The sequence below is a fragment of the Lontra canadensis genome, unplaced genomic scaffold, assembly GCF_010015895.1.
Source record: "Lontra canadensis isolate GAN:19392208 unplaced genomic scaffold, GSC_riverotter_1.0 scaffold45, whole genome shotgun sequence".
In the NCBI taxonomy this organism is placed as follows: domain Eukaryota; kingdom Metazoa; phylum Chordata; class Mammalia; order Carnivora; family Mustelidae; genus Lontra; species Lontra canadensis.
Window position 1 is genome coordinate 11,271,716 of NW_022631039.1, and position 18,902 is coordinate 11,290,617.

The 18,902-nt window shown below is 48.5% G+C and overlaps 1 protein-coding gene across 1 annotated transcript; it reads left to right on the forward strand.

Annotated features, from left to right (window-relative positions):
- The first annotated feature begins 15,264 nt into the window (after positions 1–15,264).
- On the forward strand, positions 15,265–16,242 carry LOC116876266 (olfactory receptor 10AC1-like). The gene has a single exon (XM_032872317.1). The coding sequence runs from the start codon at positions 15,265–15,267 to the stop codon at positions 16,240–16,242; it is 978 nt and encodes a 325-aa protein (XP_032728208.1).
- The last annotated feature ends 2,660 nt before the right edge of the window (positions 16,243–18,902 follow it).

Sequence of the window (18,902 nt, forward strand, 5' to 3'; positions counted from 1 at the left end):
CAGAGCGCTGGCAGGGCATAGACATGTACCCTTACCAGACCCCAGCTCCATTTAGAAATAAAGTCCTTTCTTACAGTCAGCTGTGCTCTTTCCTTTCAGGGCCAGTCCCCAACATCTGGCCAATTAAAAATAATTTCTTCTACATAATTTACAAGCCCCTGTAGCAAGATGATGTGCGATGCTTACCAGAGAGTGTGGCCTGTGTGAGTTTTCAAAAACATTTTGTCGACAAGAATAGATGTTGTTGAGTCCACTGAGTGGTGTCTGGAGGGAACCCCCCCACCACCTCCCTGGAGCTCCAGCTGCAAGCTCCCACTTCAATATTGCCTAGAAGGGTGATCACATTGGACTGTTTAAAAGTATTGGAGTCCTATTGTCCTAATGCTGAAATTGACAGTTAAAACACACTTTGATGAGTTGGTGAAAGAAATGGGTCATTCATAGTGGGGGACATCTACCTCCTTTCAGAGGTAAAGAAGCACTATTCAGTTATGTTTCAAGGTTAAAGTGATGACATATTCCTCTTTGGTTCTGTGTTCTGGGGACTGTGGGTGTGTCTGCGCCATATGGCAACATGGGCATGGCCAGCTGTATTCCAGCCTGTGAGGGTCCTGGCCATTGTCTGTATAAGTCCCTGCTTGATCCAAGCCAGAGGAGCTGACCCACAATGACATCTGCCTTTAGCAGATGGGGAAGCCAGGTGGATATGGTGGCATCAAGAAAGGGGGTAGAGGGCTAAGCTGATGCCAGAGAGGTTAGGACCATGCTGATAGAGTAGGCCTGGCATAAGGCCAGATGGATGGACCAGACTGCAATCATAAACTGGGCTCAGGGGCACCTGGGTGGCTCAGTCAGTTAAGCATCTGACTCTTGATCTCAGCTCAGGTCTTGATCTCAGAGTTTTGAGTTCAAGCCCCACATTGGCCTCCACGCTGGACACGGAGCCTACTTAAAAAAGCAAAACAAAAAACTGGGCTCAGGCAGGGCTCGGGGTGCAGAGCTGGTGGAGGAGCAGCTGCACCAGGGACCCAAGAAAGCATACCTGATGGAGTTATCAACCAGCAAGAAATGACACCCTACTGGTGCAGGGGGAGCCTGGCAGATGGTTGCTGTGCCCCGTTTTCAGGCCACAGTGTGACTTAGTTTGCTCTTTGGCTTGTCTCTGGAACCCCCAGGCCGATGGAACCATCCAGTCAGATGGCAGCTGCTTCTACTAACAAATTCCTATCCAGGACCAACAGGATGTGATATCGGGACCTTCTATATCCTTGGGGCCTGTGCCTCAAATCTCCAGACAGGTTCATCCAGCTGCTGGTTCAGTCTCTGTGCTAGGGCTTTGCTCATGCTCTTCCACTGCCTGGAATGCCATCTCTGTTCTCCTACCCTCAGCCATTAGGATGGGAAAACATGAGTCATCATTACAGAGCTCACAGAAGATACTATGAACATCCTATGCCAGTAAGTTTGAAAATCTGGTTAAAACATAACTTTCTAGAAAACACAACTTACTAAAACTAACACAAGATATGGAATCTATAGTTTACAATCCTCCCATCAAAAAGTCTACAGACTCAGCTCACCAGCAAATCCTCCTTAATGCTTTAGAAAAATATTGATGACAATCTTACATAAATGTCTCTAGAGAATAGAAAATGTGTGTTAGGAAACCAGAATAGCCTTGTTGCAAAACCTGAAAGGTAAATTTTGAGAAAGGACCAATGTCAATTCCATATCTCTCAAAAACACAGATGCGAAGATTTTAAGGTATTAGAATGAATCACCATTTTAAGACAAGTTTGGAAATGGTGACTTAATTAGGTAGAAAAAGCTCAGCCTTGAGTTTCTGGCCATGAGCTGTGTGTGTGTGCCCGTGTGTGCCCGTGTGTGCATGCTTTCAAGAGGAAGGGGAAGCAGGGGGTCTCCATTTCCTTAGCTGTAAAATGAGAACAGTAGCGCCTCCCACAAAAGGGGACTCCCATCCTCTTAGGCTGTCACTTTTGGTCAGCAGTGGGCTTATGAAAAGGTGTTCTAAATGAATTTGTCATCGAAGGCTTGGCATTTATTGATCACAGATCAAACTACCGGCTGAAGTTGTTTACAACTCCTCTGTTGTCTGGCTCTCGAAGGTACACAAAGTTCGTGCGGCAAACCGTCTGTTCACACACCTTAAAGCCTGTGTATGCTTTCTTGTCTTGTGAAAAACGTCTCCTGGTTTCTCCCTACCACACTAGGAAAGAATGTTTGGTCCCGCTTCCTCTCTCTCCCTCTCTCCCTGTTCCTGCCTGTGTTGAGGCTTCATGTGGTCAGCTGCTTGGCACAGTGTGCCTCTGTTTTGGGGGAGCTCCCCATCCTCATCCTTTCAGCCAATCTCCTCCTGCTCTCACCTGGGAGGATGGTGCTCCCTCTTGAACCTGACAGAATCTCTCTGACACAAGGGGCTCCACAGGAAAACATGAGATTTTTTGAAATTCCAATTTATAGGGACAAGTACCAAATTTCCTTTCCAGCAAGTTACACTCACACCAACTGTGTGAGAAAGCCTGTTTCCTCTCATCCTTGTCAGCTTTGGATTCAGAAACATTAAACACTTTTTGGCCAATATTTTTGCAAAAGGAAAATATTGCACTTCATTATTTATTTTCCATTTATTGAATTAAGAGTAAACCTGAGGGGACAGGCACTTCCATGATGGAGGAATAAGGACCTCTGAAAATCTTCTGTTCCATAAAAACAAAACATTGATGAACATAATGGTCATAATCAACTTTTCCAGAACTTTGGAAATCGATTAAAGGCTTGCAACGATTTGCAGAGACTTTATTCAAGAAAAATGGCTGGATATAAGAACAGTGAACTTCAAGCACTTGAATTTGCCTTATTTCCATGCCCCTCTCCCCATCTCTGGGGTCGCCTTGAAAACTGCCTGCTCTAAAACACAGGAGCAGTGAAAAGCAGCAGCCTAGCCGCCACTGGAGGGACCAGATGGGCTGAAACTCCCCAGAAGCTCCATCCCCAGGGAACTGTCAAAACTTGGCCTGTGTGGCAGCTCCCCAGAAAAGCCTCATCTATAGGAACTGTATTTTCCCTGATTGTGAGCTCACTGTGGGAGTAAAGCCCTATCCCCAGGGCATTTGTCAAAACCAATTAGTGGCCTTTTAATCACATTGTAGCTCTCTGGGGTGGTGATACCAGTTGAGGCAAACAAGAGGCTGGCCAAGAACTTAAAAGGAAAACTTGGGGGAAGAGAAGCTCTGACTTAACTCCCCCTTGCCTAGGAGACCATGCACACGCTCGGGAAGTACCATGGACAGCGTTAGTCTCACATCTGCTTGGCCTTGAGTCTCTGAGCAAGCAGAAAGGCTAGTGCAGAATGAGGGTAGCCCCAACACACAAGGGGCCCCTTGACAAAGCCTGGAAGACTTACCAGTTTAAGGCATGTATGGGAAGCTCTGTACAACCATTAGCTGAAAACTAGGATAACTGAGCAAAGGCTTCACACAAAGAATACAGACTTTACAGAATTAGTCAAAGAAAATAACACAACCACAAAGAGCAAAAACTCAGAGGAGGGGGAAGGCAATCCCATTGCCACACTGTTATTTAAAATACCCAGTTTTATGTAAAAGAGAGAGACATGCAAAGAAACAGGAAAGTGTGGCCTATACACATAAAAAAGCAGTCAATAAATACTGGCCGTGAGAAATCCCAGATGTTGGAGTTACTAGACAAAGACTTCAAAGAAGCTATTTTAAATATGTTCAAGTAAATTATAAAATCCATGTCGGTGGGTTTATGAGATATAATTTGTATGATGATAATAGCACATACAAACATGGGGAGAGAAAAAACAGGTATATTGGGGAGTGTTTTTATATACTATTTAAGTTAGGTTGGTATTAATCCAAGCTAGACTGTTTTAAATTAAGATGTTAAATCAGGGGATGCCTGGGTGGTTCAGTTGGTTAAGCGTCTGCCTTTGGCTCAGGTCATGATCCCAAGGTCCTGGGATCCCGCCCTGCTTAGTGGGGAGCCTGCTTCTCCTTCTGCCACTGCTGCTCCCCCTGCTTGTGTTCTCTCTCTCTCTCTCTCTCTCTCGCAAGTAAAATAAAATCTAAAAAAAAAAAAAAAATAAGATGTTAAATCAGAAGACAAGAAATAACAAGTGTTGGCAAGGATGTAGAGGAAAAGGAACCCTCATGTACTATTGGTGGGAATATAAATTGGTGCAGCCAGTATGGAAAAGAGTATGAAGATTCCTCAAAAACTTAAGAACAGAAATATATGATCCAGTATTCCCACTACTGAGTATTTGTCCAAAGAATATGAAAACACTAATTTGAAAAGATATATGCACAGTTCTGTTTTTTTGCAGCATTATTTACAATAGCCAAGATATGGACAATCAAAGTGTCCATCTTCAGATGAATGAATAAAGATGATGAAATCTTGCAAATGGCAAGATTGCAAATGGCAGGATTTCATGGATCTTGAATCCATGGGTGGACCTAGCGGGTATAATGCTAAGTGAAATAAGTCAGAGGAAAACAAACACCATATGATTTCACTCATATGTGGAATTTAAGAAGCAAAACAAATGAACAAGCAATGAAAAATGACAAAACCAGACTCTCAAATACAGAAAACAAACTGGTGGTTGCCAGAGGAGACATGGGTAGGAGAGTAGGAAATAGGTAAAGGGGATTAAGAGGACATTTATCTTGAGGCACATGGGTGGTTTAGTCAGTCAAGCATCTGCCTTTGGCTCAGGTCCTGATCCCAGGAGTCCCACACTGGGCTCTCTGCTCAGTGGGAAGTCTGCTTTTCCCTCTCCATCTGCCCCTCCCCTCTGCTCCTGCTTGTGCTCACTCCCTCTCCCTCACTCTCTCAAAATAAATAAATCTCAAAAAACAAAAAGAAGGTAAGCCCCAAAAATATGTAGTAAAGGAAACAGAATTAAAATGGTACAACTAGAAAACATCTATTAATACAAAAGAGGGCAATGGAGAAATAAAGGAATAAAAAAGACAAGGTGTACATAAAGCAAACAGGAAAACTCTAGAAGTAAGTCTCCTCCTTATCAGTAATTACTCTAAATATAAATAGATTAAACCCTCTGATCACAAGGTAGAGATGGGCAGAATGGATTAAAAATGATCCAGGGGTGCCTGGGTGGCTCAGTCAGTTGAGAGTCTGACTCTTGATTTAGGCTTAGGTTATGATCTCAGGGTCATGAGATCGAGCTCCATGTTGGGCTCCATGGTGGGTGAGAAGCCTGCTTAAGATTCTCTGTCTCCCTACCCCTCTGCCCCCCACCCTGCTCACTCACTTACTTTCAGATGAATGAATCTTTTAAAAAAATGTGATCCAGCTGTATGCCATCTACAAGATTATCACTTTATTTTTTAAAACATTTTATTTGAGAGAGCAGAGTGAAAGAAAACATGACTGGGGGAATATGGAGGGGGGTGGAGGGACCTCACTGGGAGCAGGATCCTCAGTGAGCAGGGAGCCCAATGTGGGACTTGATCCCAGGACCCTGGGATCACAACCTGAGCCGAAGGCAGACCCTTAACCAACTGAGTCACCCAGGTGTCCAAAGATTATCACTTTAGATTGAAAGACAAGAATTGCTTGAAAGAATGAAAAAAGATGTACCATGCAAACAATAATAAAAGATAAATGGAGTGACTAGACTGATAGCAGACAAATAGGGTTTTGTGACAAAAAATTGTTACTAGAGGTAAAGAAGAATATTTTACAATGACAAAAGGATTAATCCTTCAGGAATGCTTACAATTATAAACATACTTACACCTAACAACAGAGCCCCGAAATATCTGGAGAAAAACTGGTCAAAGAAGAAATCAAAAAGGAAATAAGTATTTTGAATCAAATGAAACAATTTTAACAATGTATAAAATTTTGTGGGACATGGTTGAAACAGTGTTTAGAGGGGAAGAGCAATAAATGTCTACCTTGGGAAAGAACAAAGGTCTAAAGCTAATGACACCTGCTTCCTCCTCATCATACTAGAAAGTGACTCAGATTCACCAAAAGGAAGAAGAAATGAACTAATACATGAGGAGAAATCAATCAAATAGAATATATAGCAAAGAATAATAGAACAGAAAAAATGGAGGAGAAAGTTGATGAAATTGAAACTTGATCCTTTGAGAAGACTGATGAAAATAGCCTCACCAGGTTAATTAGGGAAAAAAAGAGAAGCACAAATGACCACTGCCCACAGATCCTACAGATACTTAAATATGTGAACAATTTTATCCCAATAGATCCAGCAATTCAGATACACTGCACAAATTACTCAAAAGACACAAATTCACTTGAGCTTGTTTACCATACATTAAATAGAGGAGGTTCCTTTCGCTCTCTGGTTTGCTGAAAATTTTTCTCAGGGGTAGATGCAGATTTTAGCCAAATGCTTTTCCTGCATCTATTGAGATGAGCCTATGGCTCTGTTGCCTCCACATTTTACCTGATATTGGTCATTTATTTCTTCCTTTTGTCCTGATCAGTCTCACTGGGGATTTATCAATCTTCTGGCTTTCCCCACCACCCAAAATTGTGGTTTTGTTCACCTTCTCTATTGTTTTAGTTTTCCCATTTTTGGTGATTTTTGCTCTGATCTTTATTTTACTCCTTTCTTGTGCTTACTTTGTATTTAATTCGGTATTCTTTTTCCAGTGTCTTAAGGTGGAAGCTGGGTTTGATTCACGATCTTCTTTCTAACATAGGAACTTGGCACTCTAATTTTCTCTTTAACCCAGTGGTTGGCAAACCATGGGCCATTCAACAAACTCAGCCTACCACATGGTTTTCTTCCACTCCTGACCTAAGAATGCCTTTATGTTTTTAAATGGTTGAAAAAAAATAAAAAGAAAAATAATATTTCATGACACATGAAAATTCTGCCCAGTTCAAATTTCAGTGTCCATAAATAAAGTGTTACTGGAACGTAACCATTATGACTCACTCCCATATGGCTCCATTGGGACTACAATGGCAGACTCAACCAGGTGTAACAGAGATCAGTTGCAACAGAGACGGTGTATATCCATTCTGTAAAAGAGGAAAAGTGACTTCAAATACTGTACTTTTAAGACCTGGTGGAGTAAGATTATTTTGTCACTGATTTAGATGGCAAAGCCTTGTGTTCGCCATAGCAAACCATAACTGTGCTAGAAAGTACAATAGATATTGACCTTACCAGGCTAACACTCATCATCATCTTTCCAGCTCGTAGGAGAGCATTAGAAACATTAGAAAGCTTACAAGAGATGATCTCATCACATCAGACTTTCTTCACAAAAATAAAAACGAGGTTTGGGATGCCTGGGTGTCTCAGCCAGATAAGCATGCGACTCTTAATTTCCACTCAGGTCATGAGATCAAAACCCAAGTCGGGCTCCGAGCTCAGTGGGGAGTCTGCTTCCGGATTCTCTCTCTCTCTCCCTCTCCTTCTCCCTCTGCCCCTCCTCCTGAACTCTCTGTTTCAAATAAATTTATCCTTTTTAAAGATGAAGCTGAAATGAAACTGAGTTTCTGAGTGACCCATTTATTAGCCAAGCAAGGAAAGCTACCTACCTAATGGTGAGTCAATTAAATCGTGAGGGAGACAGCTGGGGGGAAAACTGTGTACAGAGAAGATAAACATATTCTGAGATGTCTGGCCTGTAGGTGAGAAGACGAGTCAAGGACATTGAGAACAACATCAATAGTCAATTTCAAAACAAAGCAAGTGACTTTGAGTGGTTTTCCTTGTCTCTCAGTAAGTTGACATCTGTTACTGATACCTCGAAGGTTGTTCATTTGTTTGAGAAGCCAATGCCAAGTTTGACGTGATTGAAGAAAAGCCGCAACAGATATCAAGACACAACCATGGGTGAGAACATTTTCAAAGATCAAGTTCAAAAGAGCAAATGAGGCTCACAGTTGACACTACTGATTGATAACACAGGAGAGGTTGGAATAGCTTTCAAAAAGTACCTGCTGATAAAGAAGGCAGTTAATTACCACAGACTCTAAATGCCTTCTGTCTTCACAGGCTTTGTACATTCATCAAATGAGGTCTCCTCCTGCCCTATAGATATTTTCGCCAACATCAATTGCCACGCATTGTGGAAGATTCGCTGCTTGATGAATTTTTTCAGCTTTTGTACATCCAGAAATTTTTAAATGTCTCCTTTCTTGAAAGATAATTTCACTAGGTACAGATTTTTTTTTTTCCTTTTTGGTTCTTTATAGCTATTCCTCCACTGTCTTCAGGCTTGCTGACAAGAAGTTGGTGATTACTCCTACATTTATTCCTCTGTATAGAATGCATCTTTTTACATTGCTTGACTTTGTCCCACAACTTGTTGATTCTTTTTCCTCTTGTCTTTATTTAATCTTGGATAGTTTCCATTGCGGTGTCTTCAAGGTCACCAATCTCTCCCGCATTGTCGCCACATGGTTTATGTTTCATTTGGACCCAGCTGTTTTCTCCTCTAGAAGAAGTTTGACTGTCCCCCTTTTAAATACTCCCCATCTCTCCTTGGCGTGACCAATCTTTCTTCTAGCTTCCAGAACATATGGAATACAGTTGTGATAACCCTCCCAGTGTCCTTGTCTACTAAATCTGTCATCTCTGTCATTCCTGGATTGGTTCTGATTGATTTTTCACTTCATTATGGGTCATGTTTTCTTGCTTCTAGCATTCCAGATAATTTTTTTTAAATGACGGATGACACATTACAGAGATAGTTTGTTATTCTCCATAGCTAATCTGTCAGGTTTCCTGGTGAATCTACAAACAAGTGAAATTGTTTTCTCTGATACTGTTCATCAGCCTGCGTTAAGACAGATTGTTCTGACCCCCTTGCTAGTTCATAGCCCCCCTTAAAATGTTCAAACAAGATTCACTGTCCCCAGGCTATCTGCAGTGTTTACTTTTCCCTTTCCCTCTTTTTTAAAATTTAAATCTCCCACTTCCTCCCCTCTCTTTTGCTTATTTAGAACTCAGTCCATGGTTTTGATCTCTGCTGTACACAAACAGCATGATAATGGTTAACTATATGGCTTTGTGTTTTTCTTTGACACCAAACAAACACAAAAGAATATGTATTTTTGGGTTCAAAAACAAGCAAAATTATATAAGGTGCTAAAGCTAAAAAAAAAAAATTATTTTCCCTTAGGGAATAGGGAAGAGAACAGTGGGGCAGGGAGTGAGGAGGGTCTCTGGAATTCTGACAGTGTTCTGTTTTTTCACTTTGTGAAAATTCAGTTGTATCATTCTGGGTAGTCTATCACATTTTCTGTAAGTCTATCACATCAATTGTAATGCTTATTTTTTTTAAGATTTTATTTATTTGACAGAGAGAAATCACAAGTAGGCAGAGAGGCAGGCAGAGAGAGAGAGGAGGAAGCAGGCTCCCTGCCAAGCAGGGAGCCTGATGTGCGGCTCAATCCCAGGACCCTGAGATCATGACCTGAGCCGAAGGCAGAGGCTTAACCCACTGAGCCACCCAGGCGCCCTGTAATGCTTAATTTTAAAATGATGACCAACATCTGGTAAAAATAACGTTGGATTCCTACTCCACATCTTATGGGGTAAATTGCATGTCGATTAAGCACTTAATTGTTAAAAAAGAATCAAACCACAAACGTTTGAGAAGAAAGGGTGGAGAAATAATTTTTATTTCAAGAGTGTTTCAAGTGTGATGTGCAACCTAGAAGCTACAGAAGAAAATATTGATGAATCTGACTACATTGAAATCAAGCAATTCTCCACGGCAAAACCCGCCATAAACAACATCAGAAGACACATAGCGAGCCAAGAAAAAGATTTGTAATTCCTCCTACAGGCAAGTTGAATTCCTTTAATATGTATATTAAAACGTAATCAATAAAAAGCTAAGAGCCACAAGCAAATAGAAAAAAATGGGGAAGGAAAGGGATACGAATGAACAGTGCAAAAAATAGAAATGCCTTTTAAAATAGGAAAAGGAGGTCAACTTCACTTACAGAGAAGTGCAAATTAAAATTATGCTGAGACAGCGCATTTCTACCAAATCGAGGACAGTCCAACAGCATCGTGTTGGTGAAGGTGGAGGACGAGCTGGTGTTTTCATATATTCCAGACAGGAGTCGTTAGTGCTATAATAAAGACGGAAAGTAAAATGTGAATCGCTAACAAAATAACGAAGAAAATTTAAAAAGCCACTGGGTGGCTCAGTGGGTTAAGCCTCTGCCTTCGGCTCGGGTCATGATGTCAGGGTCCTGGGATCGAACCCCACATCGGGCTCTCTGCTCAGCAAGGAGCCTGCTTCCCCCTCCCTCTCTGCCTGCCTCTCTGCCTACTTGTGATCTCTCTCTCTGTGACAAATAAATAAATAAAATCTTTAAAAACAAATAAAAATAAAATGGCTTTAAATACGATTTAAAATCCAAGGCATCTGGGTGGCTCAGTTGTTAAGCATCTGCCTTCGGTTCACGTCATGATCCCAGGGTCCTGGGATCCAGTACCGCACCAGCCTCCCTACTCAGCGGGGAGCCCGCTTGTCCCTCTGCTCCTCCCCCTGCTCGTGTGCTCTCTCTCAAATAAATAAATAATCTTAAAGAGAGAAAAGAAAAAGCACAAACCCGTTGACCCTAATTGCACACTTGCCAAATACCATGTAGATAAGGAAGGATATTTATTTCGGTATCGGTAGTAATGGCCAAAGATCAGAAACCCTCTGAATGTCCTTCAGCCCGGATTTGTTCAATAGGTGACAGCATCTAGTTGCACCTGGGTGGCTCTGTCAGTTAAGTGTCCAACCCTTGGTTTCCACTCAGGTCATCATCTCAGGGTCCTTAGGATTGAGCCCTGCTTCAGGCTCTGCACTCCGCCGAGAGTCTGCTTGAAGATTCTCTCTCCCCCTCTTCCTCCGTCCTCCCCTGACCCACCCTACTCACGTGCTCTCTCTCTAAAATAAATATTTTTTTTTTAAATAGCAAACAACCCACATCTGGGCATGCTATCCCACGTGTACTTAGACCATCTCTGTGAGGAGAAGCGGGTCTGATAAAAGCTGTTGCCTCTGGTTTAGAGGCAAGGTCACCCTTGGAATTTCTATTTTATTTTATTTTATTTTTAAGATTTTATTTATTTATTTGACAGAGATCACAAGTAGGCAGAGAGGCAGGCAGAGAGAGGAGGAAGGAAGCAGATTCCATGCTGATCAGAGAGCCCAATGCGGCACTCGATCCCAGGACCCCGGGATCATGACCTGAGCCAAAGGCAGAGGCATAACCCACTGAACCACCCAGGCGCCCAGAATTTCTATTTTAAAAAGTAAACAAAATGAATGCCTAAAATGGTTAAGACGACGATGGAGCAATTGGAAAACAAGGTGTAATTCAATGGAAACGGGAACAGTGAGCAGGCTACAGAACCATCCATTTCCACAGGGCTCTGGTCGTCTCTGCAACGGGGCGGTGAGAAGGCGAGAAGTCCATGGAGCTGAGTTTCATTGCTCTGCACCTTGGGGTATTTTCAGGTGACGGTGGCGGTGGTGGTGAAAGTGCCCACCCCCACCCCCGCCACCAGCCACCCCATTCTGAGATCTAGGCTGCTTAGTTCAAACTTTGGCACTTTCTCCATCCCAGTTTACCCCCAGCTCCCGCTGCATTTCCTCCATCACTGCAGGGAGGGGGTGGCCTCCGTCCCCCTGGCCCAGAAGTTTCCAACTCTCCCAGGACACCTCAGTTCAGATTTCCCAAGTCATCCTCCCTGCTCATCCCTCAGCCGCGAGCCTTCTGAGACCGCCGTGCCCCTCGGCACCGCAGCGTGGGGCCAAGATTGCTAACGAGACCCTGGGGCTTTGGGTGAAGCCAGACCCCTAAATGGGCCCTGGGAAACCTATTAAGTCCCTCTTTGCTTACTGCGAGCGACCCCGGGAACAGAGGCAGAGATCACGGGAGAAGAGGGGTAACGATGTGGTGCAGCCAGGCCTCCCCCTGTTTTCTGCAGAGTCCTCCTGTAGTCCGCTGCTACTTTAAGATTTGTGTCCACAGAGGAACTGCTGTTTGGGCTGTGAGGAGTGAGTAGCTTTCCAGGTGGGGAAGGACACTCGGAGAAGGTGTGCTTGGTTAGGGAGCGGCGGGAGATGGTGGCACGTGCAGGCTGCGGCGTGACTTGTGGGGAAGGCGTGGGCAGGAGATGGGGGGACCGACAAGGCCCGTGGGTTCCATGTTGCGATGGCCAGAACTTGCCCTTTTCCCACCAGGATCCGGGTCCCCCGCTCAGCCCAGACTAGATCGCCACTGCTGGGCATATCCCGCTCTCCCTCCGGGGTAGTTCAATGAGCAAGGTGCCCGGCCAGCTGAGATGCTGAGGCTTTAATTCAGGTAGCAGTTTGGGGTCTGGTGACCCAGAGTCTGGCGTGAATGAATGAGTTTTCAAGTTTTGGTCTCTTTTCTCCAGGGATGCCACGGAAGATGGGGTGTGGGTGCCAGGGACTGAGAGCAAAGCCCCTGCTGGAATTCACCAGCTTTAAACCCCTGTTTGCAGTGGAGCAGAAATCCCGTGGTGGTGGGCTCGGGGGCGGTCTCAGGTCCAGAAGCCTGGGGGACATAGAAGACTCTCCTCCACGCTCTGTGTCTCATCTCTGTCTCTGTCCCTTTCTGTCTTTCTCTTTCTCCCTGTCTCTATCTCTCTCTGGGTCTCTGTTAGCCCAGAGCCTGATGAACCCCTTGTGGTGGGGATGGTCTTCCAAAGGCCACGTGGCTTCCCTCCTGCTCTGCCTGCGGCTGCCCTCAGCAGTCACCGCGGCCTTCAGCAGTCACCTCTTCCTGTCCCTCGTCATGTGCCTTGTTCTCTTTCTCCCCCTCAGAATCTGCTTCTTTCTCCCTCCTCCAGGCCCCTTTCTCTTTCCCTCACAACTGGCTGGGGAGGGACCCACAGACAAGGCAGACACAGAGAAGAGCTCAGACTTCAAAATCAGACCAACCTGGGGACCTCTAGCTAAGGGAGATGCTGTGTGACTGCCCCAAGTCTCAGCTTCCCCATCTGAATTCACAGTGATGGTGACATGTCTGCCTCCCAGCAGCCTCACAAAGACCCAGTATTACTGTGCATGGGGCGCGTTTAGAGCACACCGTCAGGGCTGGACGTGTGGCAGTGACTGTCACAGCGGGGTTGACGCCGTGGTTCCGCACCACACCACCCCCCACGCCCCTCGGTGTTGGGAGGGAATATGGGACCGTGGCCAACAAAGGGAAGTTGGAGACCCTGTCAGTGTCCCCGGGCAGCTTTCCAAGAGGCCTTGGTGGAAGAGGTGCGGGGAGGGTTTAGGGAAGAAAAACCAAGGCCGGGCACTTGCAGGCTTCGGGGGCTTGGCCTCAGGCTGGAGAGGCCGGGTGACACTGGTCTGCCACCTACCTCCGGCTCTGCTGACGTGGCCTCGAGGCACCCATGAGAAGAGGGAGCAGCGGTGAAACAGGAAGGAGCGGCGGGAGGGGGTCGGGTGGGAGGGAGGCCCAGGCCGGTGGTTCCCGGGGGGCCTGAGGGCGCCTGAGGGATGGCCACCGTGTGGTTTCGCAGTGAGGACCGGAGGCAACCATTTGGTCCGGCCAGCTGAGGCTCCTCCGGTGAGCTTGCATGAGGTTTCTGAGGGGCGCAGTTTTAAGGACAGGGGTGTAGGAAGAGAAAGGTGAGAAGCAGAATATGTCTCTTAGTCGAGTGAATGAAGGGGACGGCAGGCCCGCAGACAGGGACACAGACGGGAGGCAGACATTTGGGAGAAATGGGAATGAATTCCCTCGCTTCCAGTAATTCAGCAATCAGCAGACATGACTCAGACTTTCCAATCCAGGAACCCGAGTTTAGCGCAGTTGCCATGACAACTGTGGGACAAGAGGGTGACACCTGGGAGACAGGGGTCCTCACCCACGCGTCACGTGTGACGTCAGCCCAGCTCTCCCCTGTAAGTAATGTGGGGACCGCAGGGTGTTTCAGGAAGCCCCCCCCAACCAGGCCCCTGTGTGCAGGGACAGGTCTGCTCAGGACAGGCGTGTCACGCGCTCCACGCGGAGCCCGTGATGTCCGTGAGGCAAAGTCAGAAGTCACACGGAAGGGCAAAGAAGGGAGAGTTAAGCGAGGAATTGTCATCTGTCTTCGGAGGGTCCTTCAGGGGGGCAGTGCTAAAGGCAGGAGGGCCGCGGGGGTCTGCTGTGATCCCTGGGGGAGAGGAAGCCTGAGAGGGGAGAGAACAGAGGTCTCCTGCTCAGCTGTCCTGCAGGGGTGGGGAGGGGTGCCCATCCACAGTGACTTCTGACTTCAGAGCTGAGCCTGTGTGGCTCCTTTCACATAAGGTCGAGGACGTTTCCTCGAGAAGTGACGCAGTAAGTAGTTCAGGACAGATTGAGTTGGAAGTGCCGGTGCGGGTGTGGGCAGTATTACTGATGGTCTTCGGCTCAGAGGAAGGAGAGGGTCTGCTGGGGGCTCAGGCTGCACATCACAGCTGGGGCCACGGGTGCTGGCGCTGCCGCTTATGAAGGCTGCTGTCCGCCGTAACACGGAGCAGGTGCACGTCTTCTCCGGGAAGGAGTCAGAATGGACGGGCCCAGGATGACCATGGGGGTGTCCTGAGTCCCCCTAAGGGGAGAGCGGAAGACATAAATAAGACAAAAGACAATGGCCAGGGCAGGTGAGGGCAGGAGGGTGTGTGGTCTGTCCTTGGAGAGCCTGGGGTGTGACCTCCCCGGGATGGGCAAGTGCAGGTGGTAGGATGGGCCTCTGGGGACAGGAGACTCTGGTGTTGTTCCAGCCCCTCACCCCGGGCTTTGTCCCAGGATCGACCATGTCCATACCCCAGAACCAGCTGCTCGGGAAAGAGCCCGTCCCTTCAGAAATCAGACCCCTCAGGCCACTGTCCACTCAGGTGCCTACCCCCACCTTCCTCCCTGTAAGGCTGGCCCGTCGGGTACAGCAACTATGCGTTCCAAATGCTGGATGGACCTGGGGACTGGGTGGACAGGTGTGCAGAGACCCCTGGGTGCACAGGGCACGGAGGCCAGAGGAAGAGCGGACGGTGGCTCCAGACATCTGAATTCCTGGGAGACGCTGGGCTGAGGGCAGAAAGGGGCAGAAAGTGCCAGTTTGGGGATGAAGCCCGGTGTCACGGATGGAAGGGGCGTGGGGACTGTCCGTGTGTTTTCTGGGAGGGATGCGCCCCCGCGACCCTCCTCTCCGGCCTGCCCGCCTGTCCCCCCTCAGGTCCCGACATGAGCTCTTGGCCAGAATCCAACTGGACCGCAGCACAGGAGTTCGTGATCCTGGGCTTCTCTGGGTGGCCCCAGGGGCTGCGGTTGCTGCTCTTTGCCTTCCTCCTGCCGCTCTATCTGGCCACGCTAGCAGGAAACCTGCTCATCCTGGGCCTGGCCATCCTGGAGCCTGCCCTGCACACCCCCATGTACTTCTTTCTCGGGGCACTGTCCGCTGTGGAGGTGGCCTACACGCTAGTGCTGACCCCACGCATGCTCGCCGGCTTCCTGCTGCCTCGGGGGGGCCAGGCGGTGGCCCGAGCCACCTGCGCTGCCCAGATGGGCCTCTTTGTGGCGCTGGGAGGCTCCGAGTGCCTGCTGCTGGCTGCCATGGCCCTGGACCGCTACCTGGCCATCTGCCGCCCCCTCTCCTACCCCCAGCTCATGACCACAGGGCTCTGCTGGTGCCTCCTCGCCTCCTGCTGTGCTGGGGGCTCTATCCTGGCCTTGGGGCTCACCACAGCCATTTTCCAGCTGCCCTTCTGCCAGGGTGGCCTCGTCAACTACGTCTTCTGTGACCTGCCGGCAGTGTTGGTGCTGGCGTGCGGGAACCGCCAGCTGCAGGAGCGGGTCCTGATGGCGGCTTGCCTGCTGCTGCTGGTGCTGCCCCTGGCCCTGATCCTGCTGTCCTACACCAGGGTGCTGGTAGTCATCCTGGGCATTGGGGGGCCTGCCGGCCGCTGCAAGGCCTTCAACACGGTGGCGTCACACCTCACGGTGGCCGTGCTCCACTATGGCTGTGCCACGGCCATGTACGCCAGACCCCTGAGCAGCCGTGACCTCGAGGAGGACAAGTTGGTCTCGCTCATCTACATCAGCCTCACGCCGCTGCTCTACCCCGCCATCTACACGCTGCGGAACCGGGATGTGCAGGGTGCCCTGCAGCGGGCAGTCAGCGGCAGGACGCCAGGGACCGTCCACCAGGCTGACCTCAACTAACAGTGCGAGCCAGGGGGTGACTGTCCTGAAATCTCCTTCACTGAGGGGAACCTCACTGCTCCGGAGCCGTCTGAGGCTCCCCAGGATGGGCTAGATGGAAACACGGTGTACAGTGTATGAGGACTCCAAAATCGGACCACAACCTGGTTCTTTGGCGTCCATGCACATTTCAAGCTGAACAGTTCCTGCTGGTGACCACGCACTGTGGGATATTCCGCAGCCCTTGTCCCTACCCAGTAGATGCCAAGAACATACCACTGCTCCCCCACACTTGAGATGCCCCAAACTGTCACCAGACATGGCCAAACATCACCCAAGGGACGAGGGAAGCCCTGGCTGAGAACAGCGGCTCTGACGTCTGGCCACACAGTATCCATTTGAAGAGAAATGAGTGCATGTGCAAGAGGTTTACAGCTGCGTTATTGATAATAGACAAAAATCGAAAACAAGCCAAGTGTTCATGAACATGGAATAGACACAAGATGGGGTGCCTGGGTGGCTCAGTTGGTGAAGCATCTGACACTTGATCTCGGCTCAGGTCATGATCTCAGCGTCATGAGTTCAAGCCCCACATTGGGCTCTGTGCTGGGCGTGGAGTTCACTGAAGATTCTCTCCCTCCCTCTGCCCTCCCCCACCCCACTCTCTCTCCTCCTCTTAAAAAAAAAAAGAAAGAACTAGACACCAACAACTTTGTGGCGTATTCACGTGACAGAATTGTACACAACAATAAGAAAGAGACACGTGTTCCTGCTGGCAGACACAGCCATGACACTGACTATGAGAAGCGAGGCTCGGAGAGTACACACCAAATGCCTCCCTGCTCATAAGGCCAACGACAGACTCATCGGTGCTGGCTGATACCGTAACAGGGGTTGCCTGGGAGAAGGGTCGGGGTTGGCACAAGCACCGGAGAAGTTCTGTATTTAGATCTGGCTGGTCATGACATGGGCATACATGTGTACAAATCCCCATCAAGATACTTACCTCGGGTCTGTGCACTTTGCCGTCTATAAAGTAAACCACAGCTGGTTCAACTGTTTGCCAAGTACGGCAAGACTTCGGGATTGCCGTGACTTTGCTCCTGCTGCTTTATGCCCCTGGTACACTTTCTTCCTCTCCTCTACCACCTGTGAACATGCCTTCCTCCTCTCGTGACAGAGTCTGCGACACCAAAATAGAATTTCAGCATGTGCCTCACTTCCCACTCGCCTACCCACACCCCCCACGCAACTACACGGTGAGCTCCTTAAAGCTAGACCTCAGACCCTGTCCTTCTAGTTCCAATCTGTGGACTTGGTGGTTCTTAATAAATATGTGATGGGAGGAACAAACCATGCATGAGCTCCTGAGTTCTCTGGAGGTCTCACATACGGGCTACAGGCCCGGGGCAAAGCTCCGGAGTCCTACCAAGAGCAAGAATCTGTCCAATGGAATCCTCCTCTGGGTTCTGTTGTCAGAGTGTCAGAACTGGCTGAAAACCTCAGCTGGCCAATTCTGGGGCCCAATTTACCAGTCAATGCAAGGAGCCTCGGAAGCAGCGGGCTTGTAACTTGGTGTCCTAACTGCATCTAGAAAACTCGGCAGACCTGATTGTACCAGGGCCAGAGGTCCAGATCGTGCGGGAGGGAACTCTTCCAAGAAACATTCCTCCTCCCCTAGAGTCCCATTCAGACACTGGAAGTCTGAGAGGCTGGGGAAATGGCCCATCTATAGGGGCTGCCCTGGAGCCCGGGAAGAAGGGAATATGTGAGGCCACACAGGGTTCCCAACTGCTTCAGATGGCTTGTGACGGGGGGGCGGGGGTGTGTGTCTCTGTCTGGCTATCCGCCCACCCACACCACCTGCTTTGTCACCTTTCATGTCTCCCTCAGGCCGGTGCTAGGAGGAGAATGGGATGTACCGATGCACATACGAGTTCTGGCTCCAGGCACCAGAGGCAACTCCCACCCCTGCCCCCCGAAACCACCAGGTAGGAGAAAGTCTTGTATTCTGAAGGGCCGGTGCGTGGCCATCTGTGGTTGTGCGTGGGTCTGGTTTGGCTTGGTTCCGGGGCTGGGCTTAGAGGAGGGGCGCCCCACTGGGTATGCACCACCGAGCAGCCGGGAGCTGTCCGAACCCCTCCTGCTGCACAAGGTCCTTTAGAATCTGGCGAGTCTCGAGACGCATCAAGTTATGGGTTCTTTTTTCCTTTATTTACTGATGTTGGAGATATCAGTGATACGTAATGACAGTAACCTCAGTTGTACAGCACAGTTTGATAGATGCGTATAGTGTAACATGATCACAAGCACAGTTAACATCATCTCACATTTGCCGCATTTTCCCCCTTGTGATGAGAACGTTGAAGATTTACTCTCTTAGCAGCTTTCCGACACACGACACTTTCCAGTTTCAGATTCTCCACCATCCCCCACCGATCTGACCTTACAGACCCTTAATGGAAAGGTCTGCAGTGGCTGTCCCCCCGTGGCCCCTTCCCTCTCCGGGGTATCCCCATCAGCCTCCCCAGGATATGAGGAACTTGCAGCAACGTGACAGTGAGAGGTCCCGGGAGGATCCCCAGGCCTGGCATGTCGGCGTCCTGCAAGCTGCCCAGCCCAGGGCCACATCTGTGGGCTTTGACTTTAGCGAGGAGCTTGCTAACCTCCTCGGGCCTTGC

Excerpts from the sequence above, each read along its gene's own strand:
- LOC116876266 (XM_032872317.1), top strand. The coding sequence starts at position 15,265 with ATGAGCTCTTGGCCAGAATCCAACTGGACCGCAGCACAGGAGTTCGTG.